A 19,116-nucleotide genomic window follows, 5' to 3' on the forward strand; every position below is an offset into this window, starting at 1 on the left:
TTATATAACAGATTGCTTTTTTGGACATAGCTACCTAACTAAGATTTGTTATTTAATAAAGTTTTAATGGTGCAACCTGATTTGGTCAGTCACTAGTTTATAACTAGCTGGTGGTATCAAGGATGGACTTCACACACAAACTTAGTGTTTGTGATGTAACCTGGGTGGAGTATGAGTATTATGTACATGTGAATGACTGTATGTTTGAAAGGATGTGGTGCGAAGGGGCTATTGTGCAGTTAAAGAGTGACTCAACAAGTTAGCTCTCTGTGATGAGGACTTTGACTATATTAGAAGTTCCCATTGTAAAGTTTTTCTCTTCTCTTTATTCGAACAGCAAACTGGTATTTTGTTTTCTCTTATTCAAATGATGGCTTAATTGCACAATAACCTAAACATGTAGCTGTCAGTGCAGCTGACAGCCTGCCACAAGAAAAGGATTTCCTGTCACTACTGCAGTTAGACGGCGTGTTTTGAAGGTCTGAGGTGCCTTTATTCTGGTCAGTGGCATGTAGGTGTTTGCTGTGGGGGAGAACCCCAGAGATCAGAAGGAAATACTACAGAATGAGGTGTGGTTGCACAGCGAGAAGAAAAAGAAAGTGGTTAAGACAGAGAGAGAGAGAGAGAGAGAGAGAGAGACTGTCACATAATTACTGTAAAAAAACAAACCATGCTTACAGTAACTTTGCTGTAGATTTTCTAGATTGAAAGTGTGTCTCACTGTCATGGGACAAAAATGATCAAGTAAGAATCTTATTTTGGGGGTTTCATGTTCGTTTAGGTGTGCCTGCTCTGCCCGTAGTAGCATCATGCTTTTGTTGTCTTCTTCAGTTTCAGGTTTCAAATAAAGAAATTTTGTGTCTGAGAAACAGATCCTAATGGTAACAATGAGTACTTTGTCTTAATAAGTTTTCTAAACTCTGAGTAGTTTTTTGGATCAATGTTCTTTAATCAACTCAAATATGAAACTGACACTGTGTCAAAGAATCAAAAACAGGTGGTAGCACTCAATAGCTGCAATATGGTTATTACTGTCAGCTTTGGTTTTTCACACCTCCTCCTTTCAAACTCTTTAATTACTTGACAGATAAACTCCAAACCAGGAGTATGTGATGTCACACTGATTTTGTAATATAAAAATTGTGATGTAAGCAGTGCTTTTTCTGAGTTTCACTGGTGAGTTTCATTTCCTGTGTTTTCTAGGAAAGAGAGCCTGAAAAGTGAACCAGTCAGGGGGATCGCAGTGTGGGACTTCCTAGAGTTTATTACCAGCAGAGAGGGGTAGTAAGCAGGATGTTTCAAGGGCGTATGCATTGTGGTCTTCCCTACAACTTACAGGCCCAGCAACTATGTCATAGTGTCTTTCAGTTATTATAGAAAAAGAGAGTGTTGTTAGAATGTATACATGCACACATTTTTCGGCTACCTTGATATGAGAATGGTCTATAATAAAAATTTTAAAAAAAGGAAAACAGAAGAAGGAACAAAGCTTTTCCGACCTATCCTCAGCCAGGATATAATAAAGGGCCGCACAGGAAAAAAGCACATATCTTACTTCCACATGAAACAATCGAGTTGTCCACCAATATTGCTAACTTTAGCTGAAAGTGCTAGCATAATAATAATATTAATAATAATAATAATAATAATAATAACTTTATTTATGTTGCACGTTTAAAAGCAGTTGTTTACAAAGTACAAACAAATAAAGCAAAGGCAGGAACTCAGGGATTAATAAAATAAACATCAACAAACATGCCAAATAGAGAAAAGTCTAGAAAGTCAAACAAAACCGTAATAACAATGTGTATAGGTTAATTTGAATAAAGCAAATAAAATTAATAAAAGTAATAAAACATGTGCATCTTTAAAGGCAGTTAAACTTAATGAATAAAGTTTTAGAAAATATAAGAATCAATGCAATAAAAGACAGTAAAAATAATGTCATTAATAATGTAAGAGGAAGACATTACATCAGTGGGGATAAAACAAAGATAAGATGATAAAAACTGATGAATAAGAAACTGATGAACAAGAGACTGATGAACAAGTAAATAAATGAAAACATGAAAACACCACATCCTTTCAAACATACAGTCATTCACATGTGCGTAATACTCATACTCCACCCAGGTTACATCAGCTCTAAATCTAACACTAAGTTTGTGTGTGCAATCCATCCTTGATACCACCAGCTAGTTATAAACTAGTGACTGACCAAATCAGGTTGCACCATTAAAACTTTATTAAATGTCTAACAAATCTTAGTTGGGTAGCTATGTCCAAAAAAGTAATCTGTTATATAAACAGGAATTGTAGCACATAAGCTGTAACATAACTTCTAAAACAATTTTAGGAGGCCAAACAATATACCAAACTTAACTCTGTATATTTTGTAAATGTAGGTATGACTTATTTTTATATCTATACATGAAGAATTGCCATTTTGATGTATTTGGAGATTAAATGAGTGAGAAACAAGTTGTTATTTTACTAGTATTACAAGTAGTACTCATTAGATTTTTGCACAAAAACCACTTGGCTATGGTTAGGAAAAGATCATGTTTTGGCCCCAATTAGTGGCACAAAAGTTGCTTTCTCCAGCATGTCATTTATAACCTCATAAACACTTGTGCAGTAGCCTTGGATATAAATATAATATATGTGTTTCATGTCACTCTCAGGGGCTTCAAGAAATGTTTGAGAGGTCTGCCATTGGCTTGAATGCTCTAACCTGAGTGCTTAATATTGTAACCATGACAAAAGTCTCTTCTTTATACATCTCTACCTTTTGTACTTATGTTACTTGCCCCGTTTCACTTTGAATCCATGAAGAAAACTTTTTGTCTTGCATGCTTTCTGTGAAACAAGGATTCCAGAAACAGAAAATTCTTGACGGTAAGAAGTCATAGGCAACCGGGTATAACATCAGCAAAACTGTATTCAGTCATCCATGTACAAACTCTGACACAACTTGTGCAGTATAATCTAAGTCTCTTTTATTCAGTTGTTTTGTTCAGTACTTCCCCAAAAGACTGCCCTTTCCGTCAGGAAACTGAGCTGAAAGTGAAACTTATTTATGTTCCCTTTAAACCACACTCCATTGAAAAAAACAGTTATTTTACTTCACTGAACACGGGAGCTGCTCATCTACTACTGCCTCTATTATTTAGTTTGTTTGCATTATTGTGTGACTTTAGTGTTTTTATTAAAGGGTTAGTTTGGATTCACCAAAGTCACACAGTAAGACAAATGCTAAATGAGTCTGCGGTACGTCTGTAGCTCCTGTGTTCAGCGAGGTGAAATAACTATTTTTATCAATGGAGTCTGGCTGTGAAGAGAGCAAATATAAGTTTAACTTTTTGTTGAGTTTCCTGTTAGGCTGTTTGGGAAGTACTGTGCATATGACTGGATAAATGAGACTTGGATTATACTACATGAGTTGTTTAAGAGTTTGTAAACGGATGTTTTAATTTAGTTTTGCTGTTTTTAAATGAGGACACCTATGACTTCAATTTATCAAGAGTTTTCCCCAATTATTCATTCTTCGTTTACTGGGGGCATGACGGAAAACAAACCTAATCAAACCTTAACCATCACTGTGCCACGTCATAAAGTATTTATTTTTCAGCAGTAATTTGTAACTGTTTTTAAACGATCAAAATGATGTGTAATTATGATCTTCCTGCTGATTGGTACCATGGAAAACAAAATATTTTGTGGTTTAATTTGAAAGACTTGTTGTGGAGAGGAGAAAAGAAAAGCAGAGCTAATAGCAGAAACATATTGGGTAAAAGCTTCCAAAACAACCTCCTCATATTGGTCTTCATGAAGTGAGTATACAGAGTGAGCTATTGCTTAGCTCAGCATATGACTCTAAGAAAGACAGTTGTTGCAAAACCAGAAATAATACAATGCTGCATTTATCGTGGGAATGTTAGACTTGTCTTCTGCCCTCCCAGTTGTAGTATTATTCCACTCTTTGAATCTAAAACTGTCATGACAACACACGCGAAACACTGAATGTATAGAAACAATATCTTTAATATGCTACATCATGTAAATATAAAAGTATCATCAAAATAGTCTCTCACGTATAAATTCTCAACATTTAATAACCTGTTTCCAAAAAATAAACTACAATGACAAACATATTGTACATAAAAAAAACACTAAGAAAATGAAAAAATAAGTACATTACTGACTCAGTAGTAGAATTTTCAAGAACAGTACCCGTCTGCTGGTTCTGGGTAACAACCAAAAGCACACAAATCTACAGAAATTGCATTTTTATTACAGTGCTATGTGATGGAAATATGAACAGTGTTAGAAAATTGTGCTCCTATGTTGCTAGCTTTTTATGTCAGATGCTGAATACGAGGTACCAATGTCTGAATGAAGATTTGGATGAAGCTGGAGTTTACAAACATTTACAGTAAAGCTTTGTATGTAAGAATATGTGAAACATTTACATCCAGTAAAAAGCTACATAATGATTCCACTTAGTTACTCAGCGTTAAGTTTCAACATAAAAACATTGCAAGAAGAAAGAAGATCTTGAGTACATATTCACTCAGTGTGTCTTTGATAGATTGAATTTAGCTTTGAAAAGTGGCAAATGGTAAATAATGCTTTTTATGAACTTTCCCGTGTCAGAATGGGTTGAATAATGATCCAGAAACACTGCTACACATTCATGTTCTGTGATTGTCATTTTGGCAATTGCTCACTAACACTGTTTCAAGATCCCTGATTTTTCCCTTTTTTAATTATAAATAAATAAAAACAGTTGCAAAACGCTGAAGCACAGGAAGCCGGTTTGTGCCCTGTCAGTCACAAATGCTCCCACTCCTTGTACACATGCATCCCGACGCTCAAACAAGCTCACAGGTTTGTGCCACATTATTACATCATCCTGAGACCGTTTGTGGTTTTCCAAGGAGATTTGATCAACACACAGAGGAAAAAAATAAACACTAACAGTAAAAACAAACTATGATACAACTAAATAAATATAGATAACTCAAATTTCAAAATAAAAGTAATAAGTTAAAGCACAAAAAAGCAAACATTTCTCTACCTGAGTGAAAAGAATTTTAAATACTTCACAGTTTAACAACATCCTCCTCTGAGTTTTGTGAGGATTTACAATCACTAATATCCTCACCCAGTCTTTGGAATGCTCTTGTTTTGGTGCTGCGCTCATTGGATTTTGAAAGTTTATATTCCCTTTATCGCCCTCTGTGGACTATAAGGGAGTTTTATTTGGCGACATCTGCTTCCTTGGTTAATGGTATGCTGTATGTCCTTTTTTTTTTTTAATTCCATCGTCTTTCTCACTGTCCTTCCGTCTTCACTGTCGGCCGTTGGTGGAGATGAACAACACTTGCCCTCTCCTGATAGGCCAGTTGGGGGCTGTGGTGTGATGTAGCTGATTGGGCTGTGGGCATTGGTGGTGCGTTAATTGCTGCCGTCAGAGCTTTCAGCAGTATGGTCGCCTCCTTCTGGTCCTCCTTGCCCTCACCCTCCAAGGTACGAGCCAACCAGCGCTCCACCGCCTCCTCTACCTGGGCTGCTGACGCCGCCTCCGTGAGCATGTCGGCCTCCTGGCTGGCGTCGAACCGCTCCACCATCTGTTTCATGTGCATGTTGACGGGAGCGTTGGCCAGGCAGCAGCTGCACTGGTGGATGCGGAGGGAGAAGCGGTGGAAGAAGGCCTGGGCGCAGAGCTGGCAGCGGTGGGGCCGGTCGCGGCTGCTATGGAGCCGGCGGTGCAGTTTGAGATGGATGTACTGGGTGAACTTGGTGTTGCACAGTTTGCACTGATACGGTTTCTCCCCCGAGTGGAGGCGCAGGTGTGTTTTTAAGTTGCTGGTGCTGCTGAAGCGTTTGTGACACACCTGGAAAGCATGAAGTCAGGTCAGGGTAAGCAAAGTTCACATGACTAATTATTAACACCTTAAGAAAACAGTTGGTATGTGTTTGGGGACTATTCTGGGAAAACTGAGCATCCCAGTATGATGTCATCTTGATGTCAAATCAGGGTTGACCATGTTATTCCAGTTCTGTGGGTTAATGACATGGGACAATAGCTTTTCTTTCAGTGTAGGATTAGTTCTATCCTCACGCCTCAACACTCACACCCACAGAGTCACACTGCTAAACAATTACATGACAAAGTGGGTAACGGCTCATTGAAAATTAAACAGGTGCTGTCTTACCTGAAAGTCATGTGAGTCAGAGGGTGTATTGTGTATACAGTGTGTTTCCCTTTGTGTCTTTCACACTCTCATTTTTACACAGTGACATCAGGAAAGAGCTTGTAAGAAGCTTGTAAAAGAGAGAAAGAAAACATGCATACCTGACATTCGTGTGGCTTCTCTCCCGTGTGGACTAGGTGATGTTTCTGGAGGTGGGCCAGCTGAGTGAAGCTCTTTTTGCATAGGTTACACTGGAACGGTCTCTCGCCACTGTGAACTCGGAGATGGACCTACAATTATGCCAATCATAGGAAAAAAAATGAGTTCTGGCGTCCAGGAATTGGAATCCAATTAATGACATTATGAGCACAAGAACTGAAGCTGTTACCTTGAGGTTCGACAGCTGTCCAAAAGTCTTCGAGCAGATATTACATTCATATTTGATCTTCCCGTTCTGCTTCTGCAGCGGATAGGGCAGTGACTTGTGGCCGGGGCCGTTACGTGTCACTATGTTGCTTTTGACTGTCCCCAGGCTCAGATTCATGGCTTCTTCGCATCCAGATGACGACTGCTCAGACGTCTGATGCTGACTGTCGGGTTTGGGGAGAGGGGAGAGTTCTGGGGTGGCTGGCGCGCCTTGTGGTGGCGACACATTTGGCTTTAGCTCTTTAAGACCTCCCTGTGCAGATGGAGGGTAGGGGAGCGACACTGGCAGCAGGTTTGGGGGCCCAATGGGTGGATATGGGAGTCCATCTGTGCCCAAATAGCTGCTGTATCGGAGGGGTCCTCTTGAGGGAAGCATCCCAGGGAAGGGAGGGGAATACGAGGGGAGGAGAAGGCGAGGATAGTGCGGGCTGTAGGGAGGAAGGAGCTGGTAATTTGGCTGAAGGGGTCGGGATGGGGGGTATAGAGGATAAGAGGAAACACCTTCCCTGTAGAGGCCGTGGAGGTGAAGAGGGAGGTTTCGGTGCTGAGATGGGAATGTAGGATGGTGATCTGGTAAATACGGGTGATTTAAGCCCAAGCTGGGCTCTCTGTGTTCAGGCTGAGGGGAAGGAATGATCCTCTGGTCTTCTGGATCTCTGTCGCTCTCCTCCTTCTCAACTTTCTTGCTGAAGTCCATGATCTGGTCATCAGGCGTGTCAGGCGGAGTGTCTCTCTCCAGTATCTCCACGTCAATCTTTTCCTCCCCATCTTCATCCCTCTCTTCCTTAACTTCCTCTTTTGTTCTTTCAGTTAGCCACGTCTGCTGAGGTAGGTGCTGTTTGGTGTACTCCAACTCGTCATCAGAACTTATGTATTCTGTAAGAAAAGAATCAGAATGGAGTATTGTCACCAGAGTTTGATGAGTTTGATAAGTTTGACTTCACCTAGTTAAAATGCTTCAAACACAGACACACAACCGCCCACAGAAGGCACTCCCTCTTATGGTAAATGATAGTAGTTTCATTCTGACTTGACACGTAAATCATACATTCGAGGTTTCTGTTTGTCGGTAGTGATTTTGATGTGGAAGAGTAGGTCGGTGGTTCAGTGTGTGGGAGTCCATGTGTCATGTCTCAGTCGCATGACAAGATTCTGGGTTTCATTTGCGAAACCTTTTCTGGGTATAGCTGTCTTAGTCGCTACAAGAAAATGTGAAACATCTCTTCCTTTTTCCCCTCACTTTTTTTTCTTTTTGAGAAATGGTCACCACTACTGCGTGTTAGCTACTGTTTCATGTCATTCTAAAATGTTCATCAGGCAAATTGCATTTGGGGTAATTTAAAGGGATGTACTGGTGTTTTTGTTTCTACCATTATTTTGTACTTAAAAGCTACAGTTTGCAACTTTTATGAAAGTAATGTTTTGCCATGTTTGCTGAAATAGTCACTAGATCCAGAAAGTATTCTGTGAAAGCGAAAGTCTGTGAAAAAAAAATTGTTTCCCTGTTCATCCTCATATTGCCGACCAGACCTGAGGAGTTTCTAACATAGTTTTTGCCTCAAGTGTTTTCAGAAACATATTTAAGTGTACTGTTTAGTTGTTAAACGAAGAAGTTTAGTCTTGCGATACACCAAGCAACGCCTAACGCCCACCGGCTGGATCAAATATAGCTTTAAATCGCTGTTGATGATTTTCAAACGCTGCCATAGTAATTTACATATCTAAATGTGATTTTAAATGCAGCCACTGGTTGTCTCTCTCTCATTTTACTTCATATGAAAATGAGCTGGCAGAGATTAAAGCCAAGCCAGTTATTTTTATGTTTTTATGTTGTGTTACAGATGCACAGTCATGTATTTCAAAGGCCAAAATGACATCCGGGTTTGTGTGTTCAAGCATTGCCACCCGCCACTCCAGCAACCTGAGCTGTCAAACTAGATTGTCAGCAATAAATATTTCAGAAAATCAAACCCAGGAGACAAACAATGAGCATATCTGTACTTAAAATAAAGGTGAAAGCTTGTAGGATTAAGGTGATAAAACAACGTAGTGATACCACCTTGGCATTAGTCACAAATATGAATGGCAACTCATCTGGTGTATCCAGTTGGTGTGAGTCATCAGACTTTGTGGCAACAGACAATCATTCAGGATGATGAGGGTATGACTTCACGTTCTACTAATAGCTCAGAACAGATGACTCATGAAGGTACTTTGACCTGGCATTATTCTCCACTCTCCTTAAAAATCCCAAATCATTTACCGGATCTCATGAAATACTGAGATTTGTTTGGTTCATGTTTGTGTACGGTAAGCCAGACAGGAAGACATCAACTATCTTTGCTGTTTGTTAAAGATAACATCAAGAAAGGAATAATTTGTCTTTATTCACCTGGAAGTGACAACATTCTGCTGATCATTGATATCGTCTCCTGATGCAGACTTTGAGCTAAATGTTTAGTCACAACCAGAGATCTAAATCTGTCATTTTGTCAGATATAGTAAGAAAAATCAGTCCTCAGCAATGCAAATTCTATTACATCAGCTACTTAAGTTTTGCGTCTCTGTGCCTCAAGATATTAGTTAATCTTGTCTGCTTCTCCAGTACCTGTGGAAAAAGACCATCACGTCCAAACATACCACATTTCTCCTCCTGCTTCACTCACTTTGTTTGCTGTCGACCTGCTGGCCGCAGAGCCTCTGGGCGAACTCCTGGCTGTACCACACCAGCAGCTCCTGGCCGGGCTCCACCGGTCGGATGGTGTAGAAGTAGATGTCGCGGCCGTTCTGGCACGCCACCAGGTTCTGTTCGGCCAGAGAACGGGCCGGGTTGACATAACGCATCCAGTTGCTTCTGTGGACATCGTAGCCATCAATAAAGTTTTGAAGCTGCCCACTGCTGTAAATCTGCAGGAGAAGAAGAGAGAAAATGGGATTAAAAGATGTACACTTGAAGCAACTGATTTGTGTGTAACATAATGAGCATTACTTGTATGTTAATTTTGTTAAATATTTAACGTAGTAAATTAATGATGTTGTTTGACCGTGTGTTGGCCACATCCTGCTTTAATTCAAAATTCAAGATTTGTCATTTTTTGTACATATTTACATACATAAAATAGACAAAAGGCTGTTATCCCAGCCCACAGCAGTGCAACAGTAAATAGCAAAATATATATGTTAAAGTAACAATGTATATCTAAAAACTTCAACAAAAAAAATCAACAAAAATCCACATTAAAACATCAAAACAATCACTAGTAAACAATTCAAATTTATTAGGATTATAAAGGAAAAAAACAGAATAATCACCTCTGCCATGTACAGTTAAATGTCCTTGACTTATCAGCTGCTGTATATTTTTTCCTCCTTTGGTCTGCGCTCTACTGCTCTGCTCTGTGTGTCACTCCTGTGTGTGATTATGCGTGTACTGTCACTCTATTAGTAGGCGTAAGGCACAGAGGCGTGGCTGGGACACTCACCACAGAGGCTGTCTCTCTCACTCTCCCTCTTTCCTCATTTTCTCTTTCTCTTTCTCATTTTTTTTATATTATTAATATTGTTTCTGTGCATGTATTTTTTTTCATGAAATACATGCCAGTTATATTCTTAACTTTGATCATATCAAATGTTAAAAGTGTGCTTTGGCTTGTGAAAACAAACACAGTGTTTGTAGTGGCTGCCTCATTGACAGGTGCTGGCAGGCAGCCAAACACATGCAGGCATGCCTTTGGCGGCACGTCCGCCCCGATCTTCCACCTGTGTTGCAATGTTGATAACATAATTACTACCAAAGAACGTAAGGCTCTCACTACCTTGCACAGGTTTACAGGAAATAAGGCCGGAAGAAAAATACGTAGGGTGGCAGCAAGAGGTCCTTTTGGGAATTGACTCAGCAGAATAGAAAATTTCCTAAGTGACATAAGCTGGATGAGAGACAGGAAAGAAACATGGGACTTGAAGAATGAAAAGGGGCGGAAAGATGAGGATTGTCTGAGTGTGTGCGTGTGAACAATAGTCCCTCCTTTAGGGATGTGACACATGTTGCATAGGACCTGAGTGCCAGTAAGCCTCTGATGACTGTGTGAGAGTAAATCTATTGTTACGTGCCTGCAGCGCTCGCAACTTCCTCTAAAATTTTGACCAAAACCCCTCTACATCAGTGCAGTCTGTGTGAAAGCATTTTTGTTTCCTTATTGACGTATTGACCTAGACTTGATGTGAAACTTCCGTATCTAAGCAACAAAAGTCTCTTTTTTTTTCTTGATAACATAGGAAAAAGAACAGAAGTCAACAACAGCTGTTTTCAGGGTCATATTCTAGTCTAGATTTAAAATCTTTGACTTCTTGACCAGTAACACAATGTGCCTTGTCACTACAATGACACCTATAAAAACAGTATATTTGTGTAGATGCATGCATGTGAATGTGCTTTTCCCTTACCCTCCAGAAATATTTCCTGTTGGCCTGTTTGGGGACATTATCTTTGGTGTAGATGACCCCTTGCAGAGGGCCAAAGCGAGTCCCCTGAGGAATATATTCTTTGCTGAACACGCCCATCACCTGGAACACAAACCAAATACATCCTTACATTTTTTTCCCCCCATGTTTCGCCTCTATGAATCAATGGGCCCCTGGGCACTGACATGCAGAAGGGCAGAAGGGCCTACCCTCTCTTCTACAAAGAAGCAAAACACACAAACTTTTTAGATGTCTATAGTCTTTTTTTTAATGATTTACATCTCATTGTAGTTATTAGGTATCTTTCTATGATTTTGTGTCTCTTTGTAGTTGATTTGTGTCTCATTTTAGTCATTTTGTGTATCTTTGTAGTTGTTTTACGTCCCTTTGTTATCATTTTGCATCTTTTTGTTTTATGTTTCTTTGTGGTAATCCTCTTGCTCCTCTGCTTTGCTGCTTTTTGTAGTCATTTTGTCTCTCTTTGTAGTGGCTTTGCTTCTCTTGTAGTCATTATGTCTCTTGTAGTCATTTTAAGTGTCTTTGTAGTTGTTTTTTTAACACCTGTTTGTGGTCATTTTCTGTCTCTTCGCAGTTATTCTGCGTCTCTTTCTTATTATTTTGAATCTATTTTAGTTGCTTTGCATCTCATTGTAGTTATTTTGAGTCTCTTTGTAGTTGCATTGTAACTCTCTTTGTCTTTGTTTTGCCCCTGTTTTTAGTCTTTGGCACTCTCTTTGTGTCTCTTTGCAGCTGTTCACATCTCTTTGTCGCTGTTTTGTGTCTCCCTGTGGTCGTTTTGAGTCTTTTCTCGGTCAGTACATGTCTTTTCAAGTAATATTTCAAGCGACAGAACTTGTGTTTGTGCATTGTTTATGTCCAGCAGCTAGTTGGCCTGAGTTGCGGTTTAGGCGACTTCGTCATGTTGACCCAGACAGCTCCAGAGCCAGGTTAAAACCCACAAGGTGACACACTTTCGGCGCTAATGAGTTAATCGAATGAAGAGAATTACACTTTCTCTGACCTACTCCACTGATCTCTGACCTGCTGTCCTCATAAGCACCAGAGAGGCACGAGAAAGAGAGGTCACCTGTTGACCTCTGAACTTAATGGATCTCTCATTAATTAAGTGTTTTAATATTCATAGAACACAAAACAACACTTTTAAATTGGAAAACTACAAAGACAAAAGCTGATTGCTTGCGCTTCTGACATGTTGCATCACAGCCTAAAAGCCCTGATTACAAAATGTTACCTACAGATGTGAAATTGAGTCACACCTCTGTCTTTAATTGGATTCCCTGGAAAAGGTGCTTTCCACAGTTTCTCCGAAACATTTTGCAAGGACTTGCGTGGGATTTTACTAATCATTTGACCCAGGGGCATATAATATATTTGGTAAGAATAAACCTGTTCTGCGGGTTATCGAGTCATTTCTGACCCCCTGAGGTAGTTTTATAGTGAGTTGGATTTAAAAAAAAATATTGGTAAAAATAGTGAATCTAAAATGAGGACATACGGGATATGTCAGTGTCTTTTTTGTTGTGCAGAACAGCTTCACAGTTCACACTTTCATAGAAAGTGCACAGGCTTTGGGGTCAACCCTCCTTAAAGCAAACCCAAACACACACACCATCAGGCAGTGGCATATGTGGCGTACGCAGCCTCTGTGTCTTGAGGAGCTTTGTTTTCAATCCTTAAGTAACCCCCCGCTTTACCCCCCCACCCCATACATAAAGACACACTCTTTCTTCCTGCCATTGAGTAATTGTAATACAAACTGACCCTCAAAAGGATTTTCGTGACGTCCCATTTAAAGGTCAAACCCCAAATCAACAAATATTGCAAACACCTCAACACCTTCTGATTATTTTTTACACTTTGACGGATAAAGTTGGAAATTATGTAAAATCAGTTAATTAGAAGAACAACAGGTCACTGAGGGCAGAGTGTGTGCGTGTGTTAGGCGGTCGTGGAGGCGAGCGAAGTGATTCCTGGATGTGATGAACCACTGTGACAGGGACATTGTGCTTTGCTGGTGTTGCGTGACTAACGAATCGCTGTGGCCGCTGCTGCTCCTTAACCGCACAGTTCGGCCAGGTTGGGAGGAAGCGGGGAGGAGGATGGGCGTTCTTAAGTAGACCCACGCTATCACACCCTTGAACGCCCTCCTTTTCCTCCTGCCTCCCCCCCCAGCCCCCTGGTCTTTTCTTAACCCTCTTGAAATAGCTCGTGCACCCGCCAGGTTGAGGCCTGGCCGGCTGCCTGGCCCCAACGAAAGTTAATCATCTGGTTTTAACCTAAATCCCCCCCCAACACACCCTCCTCTCCCCGGCTTCTCCCCGCTGCCTCTCTCCCAGCTCACTGGCACCCGTTGTTATAACGCCCCATCTGCCACGTGCCCCATCCAACCTTCTTTGCATTTCCTGGCACACTTTGGAGAAAAAACTTGGAGAAAGATGAGGTTTAGAAAAAATGTAAAGAAGTTAAGTGGGCCCAGCATTCCTCCTGGCAGCCACACAGGTGCTGAACAAGTATGGCAAAGACGATAGTTTGTTGACTACAGTTTTCTTTAGATTTGACTCATCTTTCAAACTGAAACATTAACCTGTTTTAAAAAAATTCCCTTCCCTCTGAGCCTTTGTGATAACTGTGTGACCTGCACCCTACTTTTCAGATGACACATGTATGTAATTATGCCACCCCACACACCCAAACAAAGGAGCGGCTGTGTTTCATGATGATCACAGGAAATGAATTTCCCGACCACCTTTAGGGAGTCAAGGAGAAAGATTCACATGATGCCATCATTAGGAAGGGAAACCACTCGGTGGACTTGGGCCAGTGTGAGGAAAGCAGATTACTGGCAAGCATGTGAGTGTGTGTGCCCGTGCTTGTTTTCATGTTTCATTTCTTATCTGATGTCTTTTTGATTTGCTGATCACACATGCAAACACAAATACATGAACACTAATTAGCTGCCAGCTTTGATGTAAATCTGAAATAAAAAAATATACCTAAATGACATTTTTATAATTAGGATTGGTCAGATAGAACTGCTCTATTTGAGCACTAGTAAATGCAAAAAATCGAGTTTGGCTGCATCAAGTGTGACATGTGTCTAAAATGTGTTAGCTGGTAAACAAGGCCCAGGGATTTGACATTAGCCTTCGGAGTGATTTTTATCACTACCATTTGCATGCTTTTCTCTTCCCGCAGTGGTAAATGCAGCACAGAGAGAAGAAAGAGTTGAGAGTATGAGAGTGAGAAAGGGGAACGACGGCAGAAAGTGTTGCCAGAAAGAGGAAGGGGACAGTGAAGTCAACCACAAGCATCAGTGTCGAGCATTAAGAGCAACAAAACAAGTGAGTGTGACATCTCTTTCTTTCTCTCTTCCTTTTTAAGATGATGATTTTAACGTTTGTTACATTACAAATTCCCTTTTAAAACCATGTTCGCTTGGAGACACGATTGCAGTGCTCAACAGTGACATGTCCAGACAGATACTGGATCTTACTGCGCAGCGTGCCAGTCAGCTGATTGAAATAGCCCTGGGACATTAAGTTTGCTCCTCCTGACTCACCTGAGTAGGAAAGGCATAGAAAGTAAATAGCTCAGGCACGGTCGTAAAGCAGGGAAGTCGTGACGTTATAAGATCACCTGGAAGTCAAGCTAATTCCTGACATCTAACTCTGTGTGTCATGAGTAAGGAGTGTCTGCATGCATTTTTTTATTATATCCATATGTGCAAAGAGGCCACACAAAGGCTGAAACATTTGGGTGACATAATGGAAGCTAAGGTGGCCAGAGGACATGAAAAGGCCCCTGACCTCAAGCTGCCAGTGGCCTCATGTCCACAGCCCCACCCAGACAGACACACTCAAATGCTGTGCACTGTACTGTAAGTGCAAAGAACTCATTAGTCAGCAGATCTTTTGTTCCAAGAAACCCAATGCAGATGGCCCAACAGAATATTATGTAACATAGAATTAGTATTTAGAAGTGTAAACACTAAAGATTTAATCTAACGAAACTGAAACCGAAACACTTAAGAAACGCAGCTCATTAACAGTAGGGTCAAAGTTATAGATTGTCATATTAGAATATGTGCTTTAATGCCAGTCAACCGCTTGGTTGTCAGCACATGGTTGTATATTGGCTTTTTTATCTAAAAGAAATTTCAAGAATAAATAGGTCTGGGTGATATGGAGAAAATCAAAGATATGAAGATATTTTTGACCAAATGCCTCTGTATCAATAATTTGATATGTACACTGGAAAAATAAACTAACTGTTTTAACTTGTTTTTAACTTAAAAAAGGTTGGTGTCCTGGCTGCCTTAAAATTGAAGTTGACTGAATTTTAAAAGAAAAGTTAAGGTAAGTTTGTGATAATTCAACTTGTCGTCTCAAATTCAACTTAAAGATTTAAGGCAGTCTAAGCACTAACTTTATAAAGTTGAAACAAATAGTTACTTTAAACAGTGCAATGTTTACTATCAATGCTTTCATAAAATATTTACACAATAAAAGTTTTGATAAATAATCATCAGTAATGCAGATATAATGACTAAGTGGGTAAAGGCCGATGATTGAACAGCTAGAAAAGTCCGGTATGTTTAGAAAATGCCATCACTTTACTGTAAAACAGTCTTTTTAACCAGGAGAAGACAACACTTACATAACGATATCCAAAATCTAAGACAATTTCTACTCTTATATCACAATATCAACAGCCATAGGAGTAAACTGTTCTATAAGGAGCTGAATTGCTCTCACCTCGTTGTCTGTGCCGTATTCGAGGGTGAGGTTTCGTGGGATGGACGTCATGGCTTTGGGCAGGCTAAAGTTGGGGTCTGACACCTGGTCCGGCACAATGTAGGTGCAATTAAGGACAAAGTCCACCTCCCTCCACCCGCTCATGTCTCCCAGTGTGCTTTCCAGCTTCATCTTGACACTGTACAATATAGTGTAGGTGAAGGATTCAGGCTTCAGAGCTTTTAGTTTGGTTTGGTTTAGGTTGCTTTGGTATAGAAGAAGTACTTTGGTTTGGTTCAGTAGGTCCCTCGTTTTAGGTACGCGGGTTAAAGCTCAAGATCTGAAAAAAATAGAGAGAGAAAGACATTTTAGACCAATAAAAATCAGTCGTAATCATAATAAGTTTAAGATAAAGTGCGTTTTTATAGAAAGAAATACGCAGTACAGAAATAAATCATCTTTTACGTGGCAAACAACTTCTATAAAAAGTCAGTTTATGACAGTAGTTTGACCTCAAAGCTTAAGAATCTAAATATTCAATGTCAACTGAATCCATGACTGATTGGAATCGGTATAAAAGACACTATTTTCCATTATTTAAAAATACCTTCTGGCAGTCATTCATTACTCAGGTAGTCAGTTCCATTCATGAACTACCAAAGTTTATTGACACTGCTGTTGGCCAACTTCCTAATGCTCGCCATTCAGTTAAACCAGCCATTTCTTCTTGAGGACAGCAGGTCAGCTTGTTGTTTTCTGTTCATCATGTATCATTTATACATCTTTGAATGATCCAAAGTTATCATTGCCAGTGCAAAAAAAGACAGAAATATGACTTACTTTCACACATTCAGTCAGCTGTAGGATCCTCATTTCTTTGGCTATGTCATCCCTTGATGGTTTCCCTCTTAATACTCTCTCTTCTTTCCCCTGTGTTTCTTGAGGGGTTTCTTTTCAGTTAGATCCTCTGGGTATCCGCTCTCGCTGTGGTTACTCTGTCACCATCACCAGAAACTCATGAGCCTGGATTGCGCCAAGCTTTTTTAGCTCAACGCCTCAGCCAATCCTGAGCCACAGTGGTCATGTGATACAGCCATCTGACACACAACTGTTGGTTTTAGACAACAACATCAGTGACGTTGTACACTTGGCCAGCAAGGGGCTATTGTGATGAATGCTTACTCACACACACACACACACACACACACACACACACACACACACACACACACACACACACACACACACGCACAAAGAAGACATGTTAATGAATGAATAAAAGAAGAGCAGATGGCTGGCCTGTTGCCACTGAAAAACACACTCATAGACTTTTGCTTGGTTTGGCACTTAATGAGCAATCTGCTGCCACTGTATCTCCTTGACCTACATCTCACCGTAGAACGTCTTAAAGACCCCTAAGACCCCTGCCACACACACACACACACACACACACACACACACAAACACACAAACACACACACACATATATGAATACTGAACAAACATGAGCACTGTTTTTCATCTATATTCTAATTGTAATCAAGTAAGAAAAAAGGTAAAAAGAAATACAAAAAAATAGTAATACTGATGTTCTCTGTGTCTTACATGTCTTCCCTGCCCTATGCTGAATGGTGCGGCTTCACTCATTCACAGATAACAGATGTAGGGCAGGTCACCCTGGCACGCAGGAAGGAGATTTAGACACCTGTCTGGTGAGCATCCCCTTTACTTTCAGACACACACACGGTCTAATAACATAGTGCTCTGGGTCACCTCACCTGGTGACCTGCATAAAGATCACCAGGACAGGAGAGAGCTGTTAAAACAACATATGGAGGGTAAAAAAGAGAATGTGACTCTTCCATATGTAGAGATGCAACCTGTTCAAGAAAGCACATGTGAAATTGAGTTTTCTTAGATGAGAAAAAATAGAGATTAAACTTTAAAAAAAAAAAAAAAAATTGTGAGTAATAGGACTGTGTGTGGGAATTCTCTCTTTCTCTCATCTATGGACATTTTCCAACTGTCCAGGTTTTTTTTTAATGTGTGCATGTGCTTACACTTTTAAATTAAGTTTTATTAAAACAAGTAAAATGCCTTACAAACACATGAGCCTTAAATACACATTTGCCTGATTTTTTTCACATATGAATAAATGTTTTTCTCCCAGTACATTGGAAAATGTGAAATGAAGGTTTCCATGTGTGATGGGTGAAACCCTAACCCTAACCCTAACCCTAATAATAATAATAATAATAATAATAATAATAATAATAATAATCTGTCAGTGACACATAACTGTGCAGAAATTATGGATTTCTCCATTTTATTATTGTAATTTACAGCATGCATCTTTATCTAAATTCACCAAATGTTGCATAACTTAGAATAAATATTAAAAATATTGAAAATGTCAAAATTGCAGGCACAGTGCTAATTTCCTAGTTCCTAAAAGTACAAGACTTTTGTTAATTTTCAAAGTTTTAATTTGTTTTTGTTTTATTTATTTTTGCACAATTTAAAATATATAAAATTACAAGTATAGTATACAATAGTATAAAACCCAATGAGTGGCAGACAATTGAGTGAGCTTATCTGAAGACTCTGCCTGAAAAAAACTTTTAAATTTTACTTTTTTTGTTATAAAAAAATACAGAAAATTATCCAATAATTATAATTATAAAAAGTGATAGCAAACTAATATCAAATACACATAACAACAAAAATAAAAATAGAAAATGTAATAAAAAGCTGAAAAAATGGGTAACTTTGTTTTTTTTAAGGAGTATTTTTTGTTTTGTCATATAATATTAAATATAGTGTAAAACCAAGAAGAAGATATTTAGGAAGCTTAAGACAAACGTTTGATTTCCAACATTCACATAACAGTTAGAGATGAAAAGAAAATGCATTTTACATGTGTTAAAGTACCAAATATTGAATATATGTTTACACACATTTTTTAAAACTATAAATTGACACATAGCTGTATCTTTATTTCAAGCATTCTAACTATTTCTGTCCATTACAAATACCCCTCCTACTCTCCTCCTTTCTTTCCTAACTTGGCTGCTAAAATAGTAAATTGGCTGCCATATGGCAAGGCCGCTATTCCAAGAGTAGAGCTTTACTGTCCAGTGTAGCATGGGGGTTAATGGTGATGGTGGAAGGAGTGTGTGTGTGTGTGTGTGTGTGTGTGTGTCGTGGGGGATTTGGGCTCTTTCACTGGCCTGCGCCTGGCTGGGCTAATTTCTCTAATTTGCAGACAGTCTGGG

The 19,116-nt window shown here is 39.5% G+C and overlaps 1 protein-coding gene and 1 long non-coding RNA gene across 3 annotated transcripts in view; one reads left to right on the plus strand and one right to left on the minus strand.

Moving 5' to 3' along the window:
- Positions 1–19,116, plus strand: part of LOC148186670 (uncharacterized) — a 42,572-nt gene that overhangs the window by 10,438 nt on the left and 13,018 nt on the right. Inside the window, exons 3-5 of the long non-coding RNA XR_015779528.1 lie at positions 14,304–14,449; positions 15,406–15,463; positions 17,495–17,553. This is a non-coding gene — a long non-coding RNA (uncharacterized LOC148186670). The remainder of the gene's footprint in view (positions 1–14,303; positions 14,450–15,405; positions 15,464–17,494; positions 17,554–19,116) is intronic.
- Positions 4,025–16,840, minus strand: prdm1b (PR domain containing 1b, with ZNF domain). Of its 2 annotated transcripts, XM_042506278.2 has the most exons (7): positions 16,682–16,840; positions 15,863–16,181; positions 11,070–11,189; positions 9,293–9,533; positions 6,589–7,502; positions 6,362–6,490; positions 4,025–5,900 (listed from the first exon to the last, which is right to left on the minus strand). In XM_042506278.2, exons 2-7 carry the CDS (start codon positions 16,031–16,033, stop codon positions 5,337–5,339), a joined length of 2,139 nt encoding a protein of 712 aa, XP_042362212.2. In that variant the 5' UTR covers positions 16,034–16,181; positions 16,682–16,840; the 3' UTR covers positions 4,025–5,336. The 2 variants fall into 2 exon arrangements, with proteins under 2 accessions (XP_042362212.2, XP_042362211.2); XM_042506277.2 differs by lacking the exons at positions 11,070–11,189; positions 15,863–16,181; positions 16,682–16,840 and adding an exon at positions 9,939–10,057.

The sequence above is a fragment of the Plectropomus leopardus genome, chromosome 17, assembly GCF_026936395.1.
Source record: "Plectropomus leopardus strain MGB_pleo_1.0 chromosome 17, ASM2693639v1, whole genome shotgun sequence".
In the NCBI taxonomy this organism is placed as follows: Eukaryota; Metazoa; Chordata; class Actinopteri; order Perciformes; family Serranidae; genus Plectropomus; species Plectropomus leopardus.